This window comes from Aquarana catesbeiana, linkage group LG03 (assembly GCF_042186555.1).
Source record: "Aquarana catesbeiana isolate 2022-GZ linkage group LG03, ASM4218655v1, whole genome shotgun sequence".
NCBI lineage: Eukaryota > Metazoa > Chordata > Amphibia > Anura > Ranidae > Aquarana > Aquarana catesbeiana.
In genome coordinates this window covers 569,067,975-569,087,974 of record NC_133326.1, presented here as the reverse complement: position 1 = coordinate 569,087,974, position 20,000 = coordinate 569,067,975, and the positions used below count along the sequence as shown (strand labels likewise).

Here is a 20,000-nt window from a genome sequence, read left to right as displayed (position 1 = left end):
CAGAGAAACTGCTGTTTCCACACAGAGGGCCTTATTTGCAGCATGCTTGCAGGGTACAGACTTTTTAGGCAATGTCAGCTACCTATAGAAATAGATGGTGCATTTGGAATACGTTTAGCGGATTTCAACTGACATTGCAGTTGAAGTTTAAAGTAGAACTCTGGCCAAGACTCTTTACTATTTGTATATAGACAGGTTAGAACTTCTTTAGGGTTTCTATTGCTGTCTGCTGGATAGGTTCACCCTCTTCATTTGCCCTGGTGATCATTGTCACAGGTAGAGAAAGTGATGGGAAACCCAATATATTATAGTTGTCACCAGTACCAGAAGTACAGAGAAATTTCCAAATGAGTATACCAGTTCTACTGACAGCTGTCAGAGGTGAGATTTCCAATAATGTTTCTAGGAGACTTTTGCTCCCTTTTCTGTTTGGTCCTCAATATAGGAAGTGAGGGGAAATCTCCCCAGTAGGATCACCGAAAACAGTAAAACCTGTCAGTGGTTCTAACCCTTCTGTAATCTATCAAGAATAAATGACTTTGTTTTGATTAGGCAGTACCAGACTATAACTTTTGTATGTACGTACTGACTATTTAATTTTACATTTTTCCCTTAATGTGAGTGTTAAAGTAGAAGTTTTGTACATGTACATAAATGAATTTGTGACTTGTCGCCATATACAGCCACAGTATAATTTTATCAAGAAATAAGTTTAATCTTTTGTTAAAGCAGCCATTGAGCTCTCCAGTTACCTTTTTGCCTAAACTGAGCTCATGTCCTCAGTCTCCTCTCTCCCAGTGATCAGACTGTACATTGTAACTTTGTAGCAAGTCACAAGGTAAAGGACTGCAACAGGGGCTGACCAGTGTTGGACATTTGTGAACAGAGCCGAGAACTGCACAGGTGCCAGGATTTACATGACTTTGTCATCTCTGTGTTGTCATCTCAGTGCAGTAAGTAGATGGTGACCCTGAATGATGACTAAGAGAAAATGGTGTCCTCATTCTGGAGAGGAATGCTATGAGTTCTGTGGGGGAGGGCTTATAAATACATACTTGACATGTGAACTTGCACCTAACATAAAAACATCTGCATTAACCAATTGATACATTTTACAGGAAGCTGTACAAACGCTATGCCTTCCTGCGTTGCGAAGAGGAGAAGGAGCAGTTCCTGTATCACTTGCTATCACTGAACGCCGTGGACTACTTCTGCTTCACCGGTGTCTTCACCACCATCAGTATGTCCTTTGAGATTACCTCTGCTTGGCTTGCATTTGCTGTCACTCGTTGCAGTTCACCTTGAAATGTCTATTCGCCGACCTTCAGACTTATTTCAATATAGAAATATACATGCTAACCTTCCAAGGCGCCAATCTAACCTGATCCCTAGACAGTGTGTTCATTAGTGCAGGGGGTTATGGGAGTTTTAATTCATGGGCGATGAGATGAGCTTCTGCTTTATTCTTCAGATGATTCATGAATAGATTCGGCCAGCGAATCCATTAAGTCACCTAGGTTGTTATCCTCCATCATTCTAAGTATTTAGGATTGATTTGTACATTAAAGAGAATGTATAGATTTGCTGCGTGACTGAGGCTGAAAGACACGGACACATCAATGAGAGGCTGTTATAGGGCACTTACACACTGCAATCAGAAAAGGAAGCATCTCTGAACTGGTAGTAATTAGAGGGGGCCCTGGCCGTGTTTTAAAAAATAGTGCAGTATTTGGCATTTTCTGGCTTATGGTAAGGCGGAGAGCAATGTGTTGTAATCCACATCAACGAGATTTCTTCTGTTAGGCCCAATTGAATTTACGTTGAAATTACCGTATTTATCAGAGTATAACACACACAGGCGTATAACGCGCACCCCAATTTTAGGAGGGAAGTTTTATGAAAAAAAACTTTGAAGCAAAATGAGGGTCACAGCTCATCAATGCACCCTGCTCAGTGCCCATCTGCAGCCATTAAATTGCCCAACAATGCAGCCTGTTCAGTGCCCATCTGCAGCCTCACCTTTCCCATCATTGCAGCTTCGCCAGTGTTGGATTATCCCTGCTGTCTCTGTGGGAAGAGGATGAGCGAGCGCTACTGAATTACACAGAGCTGCGATCTCCTGTGTACCCGGCGTTCCGTCACTCACAGCCACGCCTCCTGGCCCTGCTCATATGATAGACAGAGCAGCGGCCCAGTGCGGGGCCAGGAGGCGTGGCTGTGAGTGACGGAGCGCCGGGTACACAGGAGGTCGCGGCTCTATGTAATTCAGCGGTGCTCGTTCATCTTCCCTCAGACAGCAGGGATCGGTGTATAACACACCTGCGATTTTCCCACGATTTTAAGGGGGATAAATTGCCTTTTATATGCCGATAAATACGGTATCTAAATATATTTCAGGTGCAACAAGCAAAAAGCCTGTGAAGGCTTACATGAATTTTTATAAAGCAAGCAGCAGTAAAAAAGCCCATCCCCAAAACAGATGCATGTTGCTGGCTGACGGATCAGGCGATTGGCTGACAGCTTTGGTCCCCACTAATGATCAGAAGCAAAGCATGGTAATCATGTAATGACTGTCAAGCAATTTCCTTTTGTGTGCACAGCGAGCACAAGTACAGGGTGACAATGAGGATCATAACTGGGAGACAAGGACAGAGCATGGTCACCCTATAACAAGAAGTGCCTCGACAAGGACCGTGAAGGCAGAATCGCCAGGAATTTGTTTTTTAATGAAAGCTGTGGGTTTAAATAGACTACAATTGACTATTGGAAATACATTAACACACTAAAGATTATAGTAGGAAAATGAGTCCTAGAAATACTGTCCAAAACTTGGTCAGAACATTTACACGTCAATGCCTTCTGGTTCTGAAGGGGTTAATGCAGTTTGCATGTCATCTTTGCTCTGCCTTGTGAGAGAAGATGGGTTGTGTAATTCGGACACTGAAGTAACTGTTTTTGCTGACCCAGTTTCTCCAACACGTGCAGTCATGATGCTCCTTGCAATTCCTCTTCTTATGCTGATATGAGTCTCTGCTTCCTAGTGATTCCGTACCGAGCTGTGATCATTCCCATCAAGAAGCTGAGCAACGCCATCATCACATCCAACCCTTGGATCTGTGTCTCTGGTGAGCTGGGAGACACGGGCGTAATGCAGATCCCCAAAAACCTGCTGGAGATGACTTTTGAGGTATGGCTTCCATATGTGATTTAAAGTGGACCATTCAATAATAATTGAATAAATTCCTAACATGTCACAAAATTTGACATAAAATGTGATCTGATCCTCATCTAAGTCACAACAATAGACAAACATAATGTGCTTAAGCTGATAAGACAAACCATTCTAATTTCTTGTGTCTTTGTTTAACACATCCATTAATCATTCACAGTGCTGGAGGAAAAAGTAAGTGAACCCACGGAGATTCATTTACTAAGGGGAAACATACTGTGCATTTTAAACTGCACTTGCTGTAGGATCTGAGGGGAAGCTCTGCTGATTTCTATCATCCAATCATGTACAAGCAAAAATGCTGTTTTTTATTAAGTAAATCAACCCTATAGACTAATTACTTCAACGAAAGCTAATTGGAGTCTGTAGTTTGCACACCTAGAGTCCAATTAATGAAATAAGTTTAGAAGTGTGGTTTATAGCTGCATTGATTGATAAAAGACACTTGCACATTTTAAGATTGCTGTTGATAAGAAGCATCAGCTGATGTGAACCATGCCTAGCAAGAAGGAGCTCTCTGAAGACATACGATCAAGAGTAGCTGATCTTCCATAAGGCTGGAAAGGGATACAAAGCAATATCAAAGTGTTTAGGCATCCATCAGTCATCAGTTAGACAAATTTTCTATAAATGGAGACAGTTTAGTACTATGGCTACTCTTCCTAGAAGTGGGCACCTAGCCAAGATGACTCCTCTGGCACAATGCAGAATCCTCAATGAAGATACAGAAGAACCCACAAATAACAGCTAAAGGCTTGAAGACCTCACAGGAACTGGCAAACTTCCCTGTTCATGAGTCTACCATATTAAAGTCTTTGAACATGCAGAGTGTCCATGGTAGAACTTCACAGAGGAAGCTGCTACACTCAAAAAAAAAAAAAAAAAACAATGTTGCACACCTGAAGTTTTGCCAAAGAGCATTTTAACAAACCACAACACTACTGAGAAACTTTTTTGGACAGATCAAGCAAAAGTTGACTTGTTCAGGAAGAATACTCAGCACTATGGACCTAGCTTACCAACCTCAAAGCATCATCCCAGTGGTGGAGGGAACATCATGATTTGGGCTTGATTTGTGCATCAGGGCCTAAACCACTTGCCATCATCAAAGGGAAAATTAATTTCCAAGTTTACCAAAATACCCTACAGGCTACAGGATAATGTCAGGGTGGCTGAAGCTTAGTAGAAGTTGGGTGATGCAGCAGGACAATGACCCTAAGCATCAAAGTAAATCTACCGCAGAGAAGATTCATAAAAAGAAAATGCACCTTTTTTTGGAGTGGTCCAGTCAAAGCCCAGACCTTACTCCAATAGAGATTCAGTGGAATGGCCTTAAGAGAGCCGTTCGCACCAGACATCCTCCAAATGTGTCTGAGCTGAAGCAGTTTTGTAAAGAGGAATGGTCAAAAATTCCTCCTGAACATTGTGCAGGTCTGTTCCAGAGATACCGAAAGTGCTTGCTTGAAGTCATTGCGGCCAAAGGAGGTTCAACCAGCTTTTAGCGCCAAGGTTCACTTACTTTTTCCTCCAACGCTATGAATGTTTATTAGGTGTGTTCAATAAAGATACAATAAATTAGAATTGTATGCGTGTTATCAGCTTAAGCAAGTTGTGTTTGACTTTTGTTGTGATGAGGATCAAATCACATTTTATTGCAAATTACTGTAGAAAACAGTTAATCCCAAGAAGTTCACATACGTTTCCTTGCCATTATGTGTGTGATAGAGATATACATATATACATACATACATACACACAGTATCTCGCAAAAGTGAGTACACACACATGTTTTTAATATTTTATTCTATCTTTTCTTGTGACAACACTGAAGAAATTACACTTTGCTACAATGTAAAGTAGTGAGTGTACAGCTTGTATAACAGTGTAAATTTGCTGTCCCCTCAAAATAACTCAACGCTCAGCTATTAATGTCTAAACTGCTGGCAACAAAAGTGAGTACACCCCTAAATAAAAATGTCCAAATTGGGCCCAATTAGCCATTTTCTCTCCCTGGTCTCATGTGACTAAGTTAGTGTTACAAGGTCTCGTGTGTAAATGGGGAGCAGGCAGGGCCGTTTTTAATATGGTTTGGGCCCCCCCCCCCCCCCCCCAATGCAATTTTGCTCTTCACCCCAACATCGAAAAAAACAGACACACACATAGAATTATCTAAAAAAAAAAAAAAAAACTTTGTAGACCCCTTCACAGCAGTCCCACGGTGTCCTCAGTTCCCTTTCATGTCACAGCACTCCATTACATTGCAGCCTCTTCACATCACAGCGCCCCCATTACATTGCAGACATTTTCACATTATAGTGCCCCTTTACACATCACAGCGCCCCCCTTAGATTAGAGTCCCCTTCATGTCATAGTGCCCCTTTACACATCACAGCGCCCCAATTACATTGCAGCCATTGTCATATCACACATTCATATGTAGGTGTTTTGGCGGCCCACATATGCGCAGGCACAGCAGCCCATTAATTTTAATGGGCTGCCATGCCTTCGTTTCCTGCAGAAAAAATGGTGCATGCAGCATTTTAAAAATGCAGTGGCCTTGAAATCCATTCTGCTTTTGCACCATGCGCCTTACCTGCAGTTCCTGCACACACAAATGCACTGTGTTTTTAAAAGTGTGGCCTAAACATCTAAAACGCCTGCAGTTCCTGTACTGGCAAACTTGTGGCAAGTCACATGGTGCAAAAGCAGAATGGACAGACAGTGCTGTGTTTCACTGCTTGATGGTTATAGGTGTGCACAGCCTATTACATGATGCATGCACTTTTTTTTTTTTTTTTAGCGGGAAACGCAGGCATGACAGCACATTCAAATGAATAGGCTGCTGTGCCTGCGCAAATGTGGGCTACCAAAACACCTACATGTGAACCAGCCAGGCCCAAAATAAGCCCATCAAGCAATTAAATACACTAATGCTATCTATGTGTTGTAATGCTGTGTGCACTGTAATAAAAAATACAGCCACAGCCTCACTCCGCCTCAGTGGCTGCTCAAAATTTTTTTGGGGGGGGGGGCGCAAAATTTTTTTGAAAAAAAATCATCAAACGCTGCCAGTGTGCCCATCAAACGCTGCCAGTGTGCTCATTATGTTTTAAAACTTTCTACTGTTTGTTCTACACATGGGGTCTGGGACCCAGGGGAGGAGAAAGAAGACCTACCTTGTCGTCCTGGCCAGCTCAGCTCCGAATCCGATAAATTCCTCCACACTGATGCTACTGCTAGTTTCACTTGGAGTCTGACTCCGAGTCCGATCACGTACACATGCTTGCAGGCAGCATAGCAAGGGGTGGGGCCAGAGCGTCAGTGGAGCTCAAGGCCCCGCCCACCCGCGACCCACTCCTTGATCGAAAAAAATTGCAGCACTACTGCACTGTGCGTGCTGCTGGTGCTGGCTGTCTGATGACTGTCTGTGACAGACAGTGTGGGATATTCAGCGCCGATTTGTGGGCAGCACATGGGCTTAAGGGGCAGCTCTGCTTTGGGCCCCAAACAGTGAAAGGGCCCTGGGCAGCTTCCCCATTTGCCCTGCGGTAAAGATGGCCCTGGGAGCAGGTGTGTTAAATTTTGTGTTATCGCTCTCACTCTCTCATACTGGTCACTGGAAGTTCAGCATGGCACCTCATGGCAAAGAACTCTCTGAGGATCTGAAAAAAGAATTGTTGCTCCACACAAAGATGACCTAAGCTATAAGAAGATTGCCAAGACCCTGAAACTAAGCTGCAGCATGGTGACAAGACCATACAGCGGTTTAACAGGACAGGTTCCACTCAGAACAGGCCTCGCCATGGTCAACCAAAGAAGTTGAATGTAGGTGTTCAGCGTCATATCCAGAGGTTGTCCTTGGCAAATGGACTTATGAGTGCTCCCAGCATCGCTGCAGAGGTTGAATGGGAGGGAGTCAGCCTGTTAGTGCTCAGGCCATAAACCACACACTGCATCAAATTGGTCTGCATGGCTGTCGTCCCCAAAGGAAGCCTCTTCTAATGATGATGCACAAGAAAGCCCGCAAACAGTTTGCTGAAGACAAGCAGACTAAGGACATGGATTACTGGAACCATGTCCTGTGGTTCAGATGGTTCAGATGGTGTCAAGCGTGCCAAGATAAACTTATATGGTTCAGATGGTGTCAAGCGTGGCGGCAACCAGGTGAGGAGTACAAAGACAAGTGTGTCTTGCCTACTGTAAAGCATGGTGCTGAGCAGTGAAGTCGGGAGGGGAGGGCTGATGGGGGCTGGAGCCCTGAGTGTACCCCCAAAAAGTCCCGGGTCTCAAAATCCCTAAATGCATTGTTACCCCCGAGCTGCGGCAACAGGGAACGATCTCCTACCAGCGTGGCCGAGTGACGTACAAAAAGCCCGGCCTCCGGGACCCAGCTCCTATGACGGACGTCACACTCGTCCAAAGCCGAGACCTTGGGACGTGTGACGTCCATCATAAGAGCTGCCGGGTCCAGGAGGAGGCGGGAATGACACTGCAGCCGCGCTGGGCACTGGGAGATCCCCGCTGAGCCACTCGCTCTGTGTAAATGGGCTGGTGACTCTTCTATCCTGGCTCTGGCTGCCTGCAGGGCTGTCTGAGTGGTGGTGAATGCTGGGGCCCGGGATGAGTGTACTCGCACTCTATAGGTAAGGCTGAGCACTGAGCAGTAACAATCTGTGTATGTCAGGTAGGTCAGTCAGGCAGGTCAGTGTATTTCAGGTAGATCAGTGTTAAGCAAGTGAGCCTATCACCCTCCCTGAGCCCGACCACCCCACCTCACTCCCACCCCCCTGCTTTACCTCCGGACTGCAGCCCCTGGTTTTTCCCCCACCTAGCAACACCCCTGGTGGTGAGAGTGTCATAGTCTGGGGCTGCATGAGTGCTGCCGGCACTGGGGAGCTACAGTTCATTGAGGAAACTATGAATTCCAACATGTACTGTGACATACTGAAGCAGAGCATGATCCGCTCCCTTCGGAGACTGGGCCACAGGGCAGCATTCCAACATAACGACCCCAAACACACCTCAAAGATGACCACTGCCTTGCTAAAGAAGCTGAGGGTAAAGGTGATGGACTGCCCAAGCATGTCTCCAGATCTAAACCCTATTGAGCATCTGTGGGGCATCCTTAAACTGGGGGTGGAAGAGCGCAAGGTCTCTAACATCCACCAGCTTCGTGCAGGGCCGTCTTTAATATTGATTGGACCCTGGGCAAACCTTTTCTTAGGTCCCCCCACCCACCCCCCCCCCCAATTCTGAGATATACATTAAATAGCAGCTAGACTCAAAATCAGTTTGCTGCAGCAGATCAGGCACCAATTGCGATTGGTTGCCAGAGCTTGCAACATATCATTGGCACTCACTGACTGATTGCTACAAGCTAAAACACATTATTTCTGCTTGCTGATTGGTTGCTAGAGGTTACTGGAAATCCTTACTGCTCACTGATTGATTGCTAGAGGTTACTGCGCATCATCACCGCTCACTGATTGGTTGCAAGAGATTATAGCAGATTATTACTATTCACTGGTTGCTAGAGGTTACTGCACATCATTACCTCTGCATCAAATTGTGAGTGTGGCTAAACTGCACTAACAGCGAGGCATTGTTATAAACCAGGATTTCAGGAGTCCACCATATACAGACTGCAGGGTTCTGGAGTGCACTAAATAGTGCACTTTTCAACCCTGTACTCTTTGTACAGAGTGCATAGTTGAGGAGTGAGCTATATACAGAGTGCTGGTTTGAGCTATGTACGGGTTGAGGGGTGCGCTATGTATGGAATGCGGGGTTGAGGGGTGCGCTACGTATGGAATGTGGGGTTGAGGGGGTGTGCTACATATGGAATGAGGGATTAAGGGGTGCACTATGTATGGAATGTGGGGTGCACTACGTATGGAATGCGGGGTTGAGGGGTGAACTTTGTATGGAGTGCAGGGCTGTGTACATCCAAGTTCTCCATCCCCCTAAGTACAAAACCCTCCCCCCTGATTCCAGTTCAGAGCTCACCCCCTGTCTCCCCCCCACTCCAGTGTAGAGATTTTCTCCCTCCCCAAATCCTCTCCTAGTATCTAGAAGAGGTGTAGAGAGAGTGCAGCTAGCTACAGAAGATCAACTAAACTTGCAGGACGTCCGTCCGTGCAGGCTGCTGGCTGCTTTACAAGGAGCTTCTGCCTAAGTACATTCCCCGCCCCCTCCCTCCCCTCCCTCGTCGCTCTCACGCCTCTTCTCTCATACAGAGATGTGTAAAGTGGAGAGGGAGCGGCTACCGGCAGACAGAGGAGCGCTGTCACTTGTAAATACATAGCAGCGCTTCTGTATCTACAGCTGACAGTAGTGACTAGTGAGCAGCTAACAAGTGGCGGAACTCCAGTGGGCAGCAGCGTGGGCTCAATTGGCAGCTGCTTCGGGCCCCCCAACAGCTTCCCTATTTGCCCTGCGCTAAAGACGGCCCTGGCTCTGTGATGTCGTCATGGAGGAGTGGAAGAGGACATACTGAAGCGGAGCACGATCCCCTCCCTTTGGAGACTGGGCTGCAGGGCAGTATTCCAACATAACGACCTCAAACACACCTCCAAGATGACCACTGCCTTGCTAAGAAGCTGAGGGAAAGGTGATGGACTGGCCAAGCATGTCTCCAGACCCAAACCCTATTGAGCATCTGTGGGGCATCCTCAAACTGGGGGTGGAGGAGCGCAAGGTCTCTAACATCCACCAGCTCTGTGATGTCGTCATGGAGGAGTGGAAGAGGACTCCAGTGGCTACCTGTGAAGCTCTGGCAGTGCTGGAAAATAATGGTGGCCACACAAAATTATGACACTTTGTGCCCAATTTGGACATTTTCACTTAGGGGTGTACTCACTTTTGTTGCCAGCGGTTTAGACATTAATGGCTGTGTGTTGAGTTATTTTGAGGGGACAGCAAATTTACACTGTTATACAAGCTGTACACTCACTACTATACATTGTAGCAAAGTGTCATTTCTTCAGTGTTGTCACATGAAAAGATAGAATAAAATATTTACAAAAATGTGAGGGGTGTACTTACTTTTGTGAGATACTGTGTGTGTGTGTGTATAATATATTATACACACATACATTTTTATTTAAGCAACACCTTTCATCATAAGGAAGTGTTTCCTTGGTCTCCTCTCCCCAGTGGTCAGATAGCAATGTTGTAACTTTGTAATAAGTCCCAATGTGAAATGCACAGGCACCAGGATTTAGGCTTGGCTCACATTGGTGCGATGCAGGAAACCCTTCGAATTCACTGCGGGTTCCTACATCGCACCTAACTCCCAAGCAGTTAACACTGCCTTATGCAAACCGCTGGGAGTGTCAATACAAAGTTAATGACACCCGCAGATTGGTTTGCATATCGCAGTGTGAACTGACAATTCAGACAGGATTCTGATCGCATTGGGCGGACCAAAAAAGGGTTCTGCACAGTTTTGATTCGAATGCGATCTGTACGGCTGAATTTGCATTGCGCAGACATCGCATGTGATTTGCACAGCAGTGCGAATCGCCTGCGATGCCACACAGCGCAGAAGTGTGAACCTTACATGACTGTGTCATCTCTGAGCCAGCATCTAGGAAATTGGTGCTGACCCTGGAAGATGAACAACTTTGTAGCAAATCACAAGGTCTGGGGCTGATCTGTGCTAGACCTTATGTGATCATAGCCAGATCTAAAAAAAAAAAAGAAATACTACCTATTAGTAAGATTTAGTAACCATTTTTTTTCCTTGCCTCCACTTTTAATGTTTTGCTTGATTTCCATTGTCTGAAGGACAAATAGAGGGGTTAAATCTCCTCAGCGGGGACACAGACCGCAATAAAAATATGCCAGAGGTTCAAGCCCTACCACATTCCATCTAAAACTACACTTATAAATGTATTTTTTATGTGCATCTAAGCATGTTTGCATATCAATAATAATTTCTGTATCATTCAGTGTCAGAATCTTGGAAAACTCACAACAGTCCAGTTGGGACATGACAACTCAGGACTTTTGGCCAAGTGGCTGGTGGACTGCGTCATGGTCAGAAACGAGATAACGGGACATACATACAAGTAAGCAATACATTGATCTGATCGTTTGTCATCAATGGGCTTGGAGTAAAGACTGTTGCCTGCTTATCTCTAGGTGCTCATGGAATGTGTTTTAAGGAATGTACCATATACAGTGAACCCCGGATTGCGAGTAACGCGGTTAACTAGCGTTTCGCAATACGAGCACTGTATTTTTAAAAATCATAACTCGGTTTGCGAGTGTTGTCTCACAAAACGAGCATGATTCAGGCCAAAGCTGTGTGCGGTACCGCTTTTGGCCTGAGGTGGGAGGGCGCCGGAGCCGAACAGAGCTTCGGAAATGCACGGAAAGGCCCGAGTACAACATGGCTGACCTCTGCAAATCTTGGGTAGGAAGTCTTTCCAAGGTTTGCCGAGGTCAGCCGAAGTGTCCTTGGGCCTTTTCGGACGTTTCCGAGGCTCTCCGGCGCCCCCCACCTCTTGCCACATGCGGTATTGCATCCCATTAAAGTCAATGCGGAACAAATTATTTTTGTTTCCATTGACTTCAATGGGAAAACTGGCTTTGATATGCGAGTACTTTGGATTACAAGCATACTCCTGGATTATGCTCATAATCCGAGGTTCCACTGTAATTTCTTGTGGTTGAAAGGTACAGAAAGTCTCGCCTTCAGGTTATACTGCCACCTACAGGTGGATTGAACATTGTCAAACAAAAAATGTAAGCCAACCCTGGATAACCCCTTCCACTACCAGCTTGCCTTTTTGCTAGTGTCCTATTAGGATGATCTTTTTTTTTTTTTTTTTTCTTTAGCTCAGCTGAGAAAATACTAACTTAATTTTGCTAGCATCATTTTTTTTTCTTCAATCAGACTTTTTCTACATCACTGCTAAAGCTGGTCTGTCCAATTTGCATCTATCCAGCGTGGACTTCCTCAGCCAGGCTTATGTAGTGCCGTGTCTGGACCCCACTGGACTAGACTTTGTAGGGATACCCTGGAATGGGCCACCTGCCAGTGGGTTCTGCGTAGGGCACTTTTCAGACTCTGTTTTGGGTAAAAAGGTAGCTGCAGAGCTTTTCCCAGGTTCAGAGCTATTAGCATTGCCCCAGAACTTGCCTTGTCTCTGAAGACTTGCTCTGTGAGCTAGCCAGTTGGCCCCAGTACGCATGTATGCAACCTCACTGAACTAGGCTTTTTTCCATGGGGCCGCGTGTATGCATATCTGTCTTTGTGTTGGAAGCGTGCTGCAGTACAAATACCTAGGTCAGCATCAGGATTATTTTTTTTTTTTTTAAGCATTTTTTACTATGGGTACAAACAACAACTAACATACACATATGAGGTATTGCTGTGATCGTCAGGAACATTTATTTTGAGTTGTTCTTTGGACATAGGTTATGGTAGTGGCAAGAAATACACAGCTAAATACATTTTTTTTTGTTTTACTATTTTGGGCCAGTTTTCCTGTTTTCTAAAAAAAAAAAAAAAACAGATGTCTATTACCATTTACCACCAAATTAAAGCCTAGTTTGTCCTGGAAAAAAAACAAGGTATAATCCACCTGGATGCATAAATTAGTTGCAATGATATGTACAATTTTACTAACATATGTCAAAGTTGCAAAATTGTGTTCAGGCATTAACATTTGTTTTACCCTCAGGCATGAAGGGGTTAAGTACATAGGTTGCTAGGCTCCTTTAAAATGTCCTTTTTCTCACCAGTTTCTACCATGATACATGTAAATAAGAATTCCAGTCATGGGTATTTTATACATAGTTAGGTCCAGCTTGGACCAATGTAGCTATGAATATACCTGGTCTGTGCCCCTGGAAACTGGAAATCACTAAAGTAGACCCTGCTATTCCAGTGATCTCCACTTGCTTCTGGGTCCTGAGCCGAGTGGCTGCACTTCTGTTTTTTGAACACAAGAGGTCAGCCACTTGGCACGGTGCCATTCTTAGAATGCTTTGCATTTTCCCAAAGAATGCATAGTTGATTTACTAAAGGAAAATAGGCTGCCCTGGAGCTTAGTAAATGAGCAGAAGCTCTGTTGACTTTCATCGCCCAATCATGTGCAAGCAAAAATGCTGTTTTTTTTTATTTTCCTTCCATGTGATTGGGTGTTCTTTGCAAAGTGAAGCTTTACTGCATTTACTAAGCTCTGGAGCAACTGCACTTTGCAAGGTGCACAGTCTATTTGGCTTTAGTAAATCAACCCCATAGTGTTCTCTGAATAAACAGGTTTGAGAGGTGGAACAGAGTGGTGACATTACACGTTCCACCTTGTCCAGTCTGAGAATGCTTTGCAAAGCATTCTCTGACTGTTTCCGTGCGAAGTGGCCGACCTCCTGTGTTCAGAATGCAGCAGGGCAGCTGATCAGCGTGGCACCCAGAAGCAATTGGAGATCACTGGAGTAGTGGTGTCTGCTTAGTGATTTCCAACTTCCAGAGGCATCAGCCAGGTAGGGGTATATACATAGTTACATTGTATAAAATACCCATGCTTGGAATTATTCTTTAATACTGTGGGACTGATTGGCAACTACACCCGCTGAATGTCCCGCCATACAGCATCTAGGAAGCATTCCCCCGCTGCTTCTGGAGAGTACTGCTTACCTTTAGGAGCTCATAGAATGTTTTCAGAAATACACAATTACATTTTCTTCTCCCCCCATGGTAAAGAGCAATATGTAAACAAGCAAAATTGGTTTACGATCATTCTTTTATTACATTTTTTGTTACCTTCTTTCATTTTGAATTTGTAAAAAAAATTGAGTATCAAAACCCAAAAACAAAAATATAACATACCGTAAATTGCAGCTAACCATTCCTTAGATTGTGATGGCTGCATTCGTTTTCGTCGTCTTTTCAGTATACAACTGTTTCTGCATGTACAGTAAATCACCCATTGATCCTGGCAGAAATTCCGTGTCCTTGTAACTTCCTGTGGACTGAACTGAGATCTCAAACATCGTTATCAGTTTTTTCAGCTATCTTCTGTGGACTACAAATAGACACCCCTCTATGTATTGGTGATGGGTGAGGAGGAGTCCAAATGTTTCTAGTCCAAATCAGGTGAGCAGCATTAGGGGATCCATGCTGCTCCTTCATAGATACAGGGCAGTGAGTGAGTCTTGGAAAGGAAGTGTGGTCTACCAGGTGAAAATATAGGCACAAAGGAAACTAATGCAGCCATCACATCTAAGCTGCAAAATACAAAAAAAAAAAATTTGGGGGTTTAGATATGTATGAAGATCTTTTGTGGCTAACAGCTGCCAGTTGCCCATGTCTGATTCAGCTGTTACTGAAAGTGATATCTCCCCTTCCTTTCAGATTCCCATGTGGTCGTTGGTTAGGAAAGGGAGTAGATGACGGAAGCTTAGAAAGAATCCTCATTGGTGAACTGATAACCCCAGTATCGGATGATGATCTCGGCAAGCAGAGCCGTACTCCTCCTCAGCAGAAATCCCCCACAACGGCTCGTAGGTTAAGCATCACCTCCCTCACTGGAAAGAGCAGCAGTAAGTAATGTTTGTAGAATTCTTATTTACTGGAGAAGCAATTTGTATGTAGTATTTAAAGTAGTTGTAAAGCTTTAATTCGTCAAACAGACTGCTGGCATGTCATTACATTTCTGTGCTTGTTGCAGTGATCCAAATAATAAAAATAGATGTATTTCATACCTTTTTTTCCCCATAGTCATGTGACGGCTCCCTGCTGATCAGAACACAGAGTTGCTGGTGGGCATGTTACTCATCAGCACTTGCATCATCATAACTGCCATATGCCTGCTGGGACCTGCATTTTATTAAAGATTTCACAACCATTACAATGTTTATGTAACACTAACATAGCATGTTGTTAACCTGAATATCACCATACAGAGCATTCTATGCCCTCGTAATGGCATAATGTAGTGCATAGAGTACAGTTTAAAATGACTTCAAGATAGTCAGCCAGTTGCATTATGGGATCCAGCCATCAGCACCACGAATCTGTATGCAGTGTAGGTGATGATGAAATTATAATTCCCATACCCACAGTCCATTTTGGGGGTTATGTATTACAAATATCCACACAGTAAAAAGTTAAACACGCTCAACAAATCCAGAGTTACAAGCCACATACCTCAAGTCCTATGAAATGTTCCAGGCATATCCTGTTGGGCATGGATATATTTTTTCATGTGAAGCATACGCCTGGTACACACAATAAGAAAATCGGATGAATAATCATCCTTTTTTTTTTTTTGTTTGTTTTTTTTTTGCATACTAGTCTCATATCGAAAATGAGGAGGTTACTCAACTTAGGAAAATTCTCGTACGACAGAATACAACTTCAGAAGTGATGTGTTGCAATGTTTTGTAATGTATGCTTTCATTTCCGACCATGCGTAGTCTTGCTCTTACGATTTTTTTTTTTTCGGACAAAGATTGTATTAAATGAAAATCGGACGTTATGTTCACTTATAGTAAAAATTTTATAGCCTACACCTTCAGGTTTTTCATCCAAAAAGTTGGAATCGGCTGTCGAAAGCACTATACTAACGATCAGATAATTAGCCGATCATTCGTCATACGAAATTTTATTTCCAATTTTTTTTTTATGTGTTCAGATGTTCTATAGGGTATTGGGGACCCAGCAGTGGCCTGTGGCACGTTGAGACACTGCAAGTATCAATGTCCCAAAATACCAGCATTGTGTGTTCATGTACAGATGTGTCGCAGGTAGCTGCTGGGTCTTAAAGACGCACATGCAAGATATTCGGCGATGTCAACACGGGCTAGGAGGGATTGGGTGAAAATACCAGGGACCTAAATTCCTCTTTGAAAGAGAAGTGTGGGATTTCAAATTAACAAACATGTTTACTCACCTAGGTGGATGCAGCTTTGATCCGGTGCTGCTTCTGTCTCCTGCCACCTCTACACTGAGAACTGAGTGATCAAAGGCTGCTGATCGCTCAGTTCTCTGTCTTCAGTGAGCAGAGAGCTGGTGACTGTCAGTTACCGGCTGTGTGCTCTGCCCCTCCAGTGTTCACTGGAGCACCGGACTGTGGATGGGGCAGGAGGGGCTGTCCCAGGCACTCAGTGGCAGGCAGAGAGGCCGATCCAGCTGGCGCTAAGACATCTCGGTGGATAATGACATTAAAATTGGGATCCCTCCAGAGTCTGGACTGACTGAGTCATGTCAGTCGACAGTGGGCTTTAGCCCGCTGTCAGCTGAATCTGGGTCACAAGAGAGCAGACCCACAGAAGTAGGGCCAAAAGAGCTTTGTCACTTCTCCTTTAAAGAGGAAGTAAACTTTCTCTTCTGACTTTTACCTATAGGTATGCCTATAATAAGACTTACCTATAGGTAGTTTATATATCTCCTAAACGTGCACTGTTTAGGAGATATTTACATTACATGCAGCCAATCACTGGTGCATGTGCTCTGAAGGAACGGCCACCCTGTGCCATGAATGGCGGCTCCTGCGCGAATGCGTCATTTCGGCTCCGGACAGTCACAGAGCCGTAGCCCGCGAACCCGGAAGAAAGATGGGTGAAGATGGGAGCCCCTGCAGCACTGACATTGCGGGGCTGGAACAGCTTCGTTTCACATAATGTGCTAGTATGCGATGCATACTAGCACATTATGACTTTTCCTTGCCGAGGGGAAAAAAAAAACATCCAGCGGTGTACAACCACTAAAAGTTGTGAGATTCAGATTGAAATTAGTTTACAGACTTGAAACAAAGCTCTCAACACACCTGCTTGCACATGGGTCTCATAGGGGAGATGTTCAGTGCAACCTATGCATGTAAGAGGAACTCTAGGAATGTCAATTTGAAACTACTGCAACCCAATAGCACACCAGTTTTTGACCTGTCTGAAGCATATGCAAGAGCTCGGAACCTCCATTTTTAAGGCAACTGAACACCAGCTCGCAGCTGGTGGCAATATTATGCCACTTACAAATGCACTGTTGGAGCTTTGGGCTTTTGCACCCTAATTGGCAACATGTGCTTCATATTCTAAATTTAGAAGACTTGTGCAAGCTTTTGCTTGCACAACTCTGTTAATTCCCTCGCGTTAACCATCCCAGCTGATTTATTGTGTAATTGACCTTTATAACAGTAAATCAGCACAGGTGCTGATTGCCTTTTGAACCAATCTATGCTTAAAAGACAATACAACAATATAAGGGGGCAACCATATAAAATATTTAAAAACTAGTATTAAAATATTTCTAACGTTACACATTTAATGCCTGCCTGCTTGCTGAAAAATCCGGTGTAGTGTCCCTTTAAAGCTCTTCATCCTGTGTTACAGAGCCAAATGCCGGTCAGATCCAAGAGGGAATTGGAGAAGCTGTGAACAATATCGTGAAACACTTTCATAAGCCGGAAAAAGAGGTAACATTGATATAGCAGTTTTGTGTTGTCAGCGGAGGGTGTAAAAGATGAATGTGTGTTAGACATTGTGTGACCCCTTACTGCAGTAAAAGGAAATGAGCAGAAAAGTCTCGTTATGTAATTCCCTATTTAGAAAATAAAATCCTTCCTGGCCTGAAAACGCCAGGCTTCTTAGACTCTGGATTAACCTACTTGTCGTGTGCTCACTAATTGCTCTGACCCTCTGTGTCCCAATTTTTTTTTTTTTTCTAATTCAGCGTTGTATTGCTAAAATATTATTCTAGGGGGGCCTTTTGTAATAAAACATAAGATGGGTAATAGTTGGGGAGAGAAGAGGGCAAGAAAGGTGGTGAGATGGCGATAAATGGGAGAGAAAAAGACATGATAGTTGGGCAGTGCATGGATGGGAAAAGGAAGACTGGTCAGGATGGACCATGGCATAGGGCAGCGAGATTTGGCAGGGCAGGGCAAAGAGGGCAACAAGACTGGGCTGTGCAGGGCAGAGAAGAGGATAACAAGATTGAGCAGAGAGGAGGACGCAGAGGGAGAGTGCGCACTGCAGGATGGAGGGAAGGGAGAGAGTGCGCACTGCAGGATGGAGGGAAGGGAGAGAGTGCGCACTGCAGGATGGAGGGAAGGGAGAGAGTGCGCACTGCAGGATGGAGGGAAGGGAGAGAGTGCGCACTGCAGGATGGGGGGAAGGGAGAGAGTGCGCACTGCAGGATGGGGGGAAGGGAGAGAGTGCGCACTGCAGGATGGGGGGAAGGGAGAGAGTGCGCACTGCAGGATGGGGGGAAGGGAGAGAGTGCGCACTGCAGGATGGGGGGAAGGGAGAGAGTGCGCACTGCAGGATGGGGGGAAGGGAGAGAGTGCGCACTGCAGGGTGGAGGGAAGGGAGAGGGTGCGCACTGCAGGGTGGAGGGAAGGGAGAGGGTGCGCACTGCAGGGTGGAGGGAAGGGAGAGGGTGCGCACTGCAGGGTGGAGGGAAGGGAGAGGGTGCGCACTGCAGGGTGGAGGGAAGGGAGAGGGTGCGCACTGCAGGGTGGAGGGAAGGGAGAGGGTGCGCACTGCAGGGTGGAGGGAAGGGAGAGGGTGCGCACTGCAGGGTGGAGGGAAGGGAGAGGGTGCACACTGCAGGGTGGAGGGAAGGGAGAGGGTGCGCACTGCAGGATGGAGGGAGAGGACCGTGCACACTGCAGGGTGGAAGGAATGAACAGTGTTCACTACAGAAAGGAGGAAAGGGCAGAAGAGTGCACTGCAGAAAGGAGGGAAGTAAGAGGGTGCCGATTGGCATCAGGTTTTGTGCTGAATCCAGTTTATCACAGTGAAAGGATTTCAAATGGGGTCAGGACAGTAGGAGAGAGAAATGAAACTGGTATACAGAAAACACAGAGCAGTTGTACACAGCAGTGTAATCATGACTGAATGTCCTCTTGTATGTCATTGCCGAGCTGCAGAAAGCTCCCTTCCTCGTCAGCTGCTGTTTTCCATTGTGGGCCTGCTGCACTAATCCACATTAGCAGCACCTCTTTAAAGCCTCTTATGTGATTTGTTTCCCTGCAGAGAGGCAGTTTAACCATCCTGCTCTGCGGAGAAAATGGCCTTGTTTCAGCCTTGGAGCAAGTCTTCCATCATGGATTTAAAACGGCCCGCATGTTCCACAAGAGTATCTTCATCTGGGACTTTATAGGTAAAATCAAAGGCTCACCCTTCTCCAACTGTAACATTGCTTCTTGGGATCTTGTTCTGTAAAAAGTTGCCCTGAATGCAAATGTCAGGTCCATGTTATTTAACCTTGGCTATGTCTTGAATGACAGGATGAATGATCGTGTGTTTGTGGGAGCAAGCTAAACAGTCAGCATAATCTGATTACTCCAATTACAGGCTTGATTTTGTAAACTGCATACCCTGGGAGCTGTATAAAAACATCCATACACTGCAAAAACGTACACAAGAGGGCATTACCATAAGGAACCATTTCTTAAAATCACATAACCGTGTTATACTCACAAAAGTAGGAATAAAATCAGGCTTATCATATACAATGCTCCAGCTGTTGAGGCGGGTTACCCTGCAATACATGAAAAGATCAATGGATGAATCAAAAAATAATATATGAACAAAATATCCCTGTGACCATGCACAGGCACCCATACACATGTATATTTTTGCAGTGTTTGGAAGGACCGCCCAGTTGGAGGAGGGGTGCATCGTTGAAACCATTGCCTATCACAGCCCTGTTTGGGGAAATCCTGGGATTGAGTGCTAAAAACATCCATGCTTAAAGTGATTGTTTTAAAAGACTACTGTAAAAATGCTTATCTGCTCTGAGCAGTTGTTTCAC

At 45.0% G+C, this 20,000-nt stretch overlaps 1 protein-coding gene and 1 long non-coding RNA gene across 6 annotated transcripts in view; one reads left to right on the top strand and one right to left on the bottom strand.

Moving 5' to 3' along the window:
* LOC141132903 (uncharacterized) overlaps positions 1 to 16,237 on the bottom strand; it is a 98,334-nt gene extending 82,097 nt beyond the window's left edge. For 2 of the 3 annotated variants that reach the window (XR_012242979.1, XR_012242980.1), the window contains exons 1-2: positions 15,390 to 16,237; positions 14,070 to 15,059 (exon numbers count right to left, since the gene is read on the bottom strand). This is a non-coding gene — a long non-coding RNA (uncharacterized lncRNA). Of the gene's footprint in view, positions 1 to 13,965; positions 15,060 to 15,389 lie in introns of those variants that run through there. The other variant, XR_012242978.1, reaches the window with a different exon arrangement.
* Positions 1 to 20,000, top strand: part of DENND5B (DENN domain containing 5B) — a 176,176-nt gene that overhangs the window by 140,731 nt on the left and 15,445 nt on the right. For all 3 annotated transcript variants that reach the window (XM_073621860.1, XM_073621858.1, XM_073621861.1), the window contains 6 exons: positions 1,119 to 1,240; positions 3,042 to 3,187; positions 11,183 to 11,301; positions 14,595 to 14,782; positions 17,573 to 17,655; positions 19,220 to 19,346. In XM_073621860.1, the coding sequence (XP_073477961.1) occupies positions 1,119 to 1,240; positions 3,042 to 3,187; positions 11,183 to 11,301; positions 14,595 to 14,782; positions 17,573 to 17,655; positions 19,220 to 19,346 (785 nt within the window). The remainder of the gene's footprint in view (positions 1 to 1,118; positions 1,241 to 3,041; positions 3,188 to 11,182; positions 11,302 to 14,594; positions 14,783 to 17,572; positions 17,656 to 19,219; positions 19,347 to 20,000) is intronic.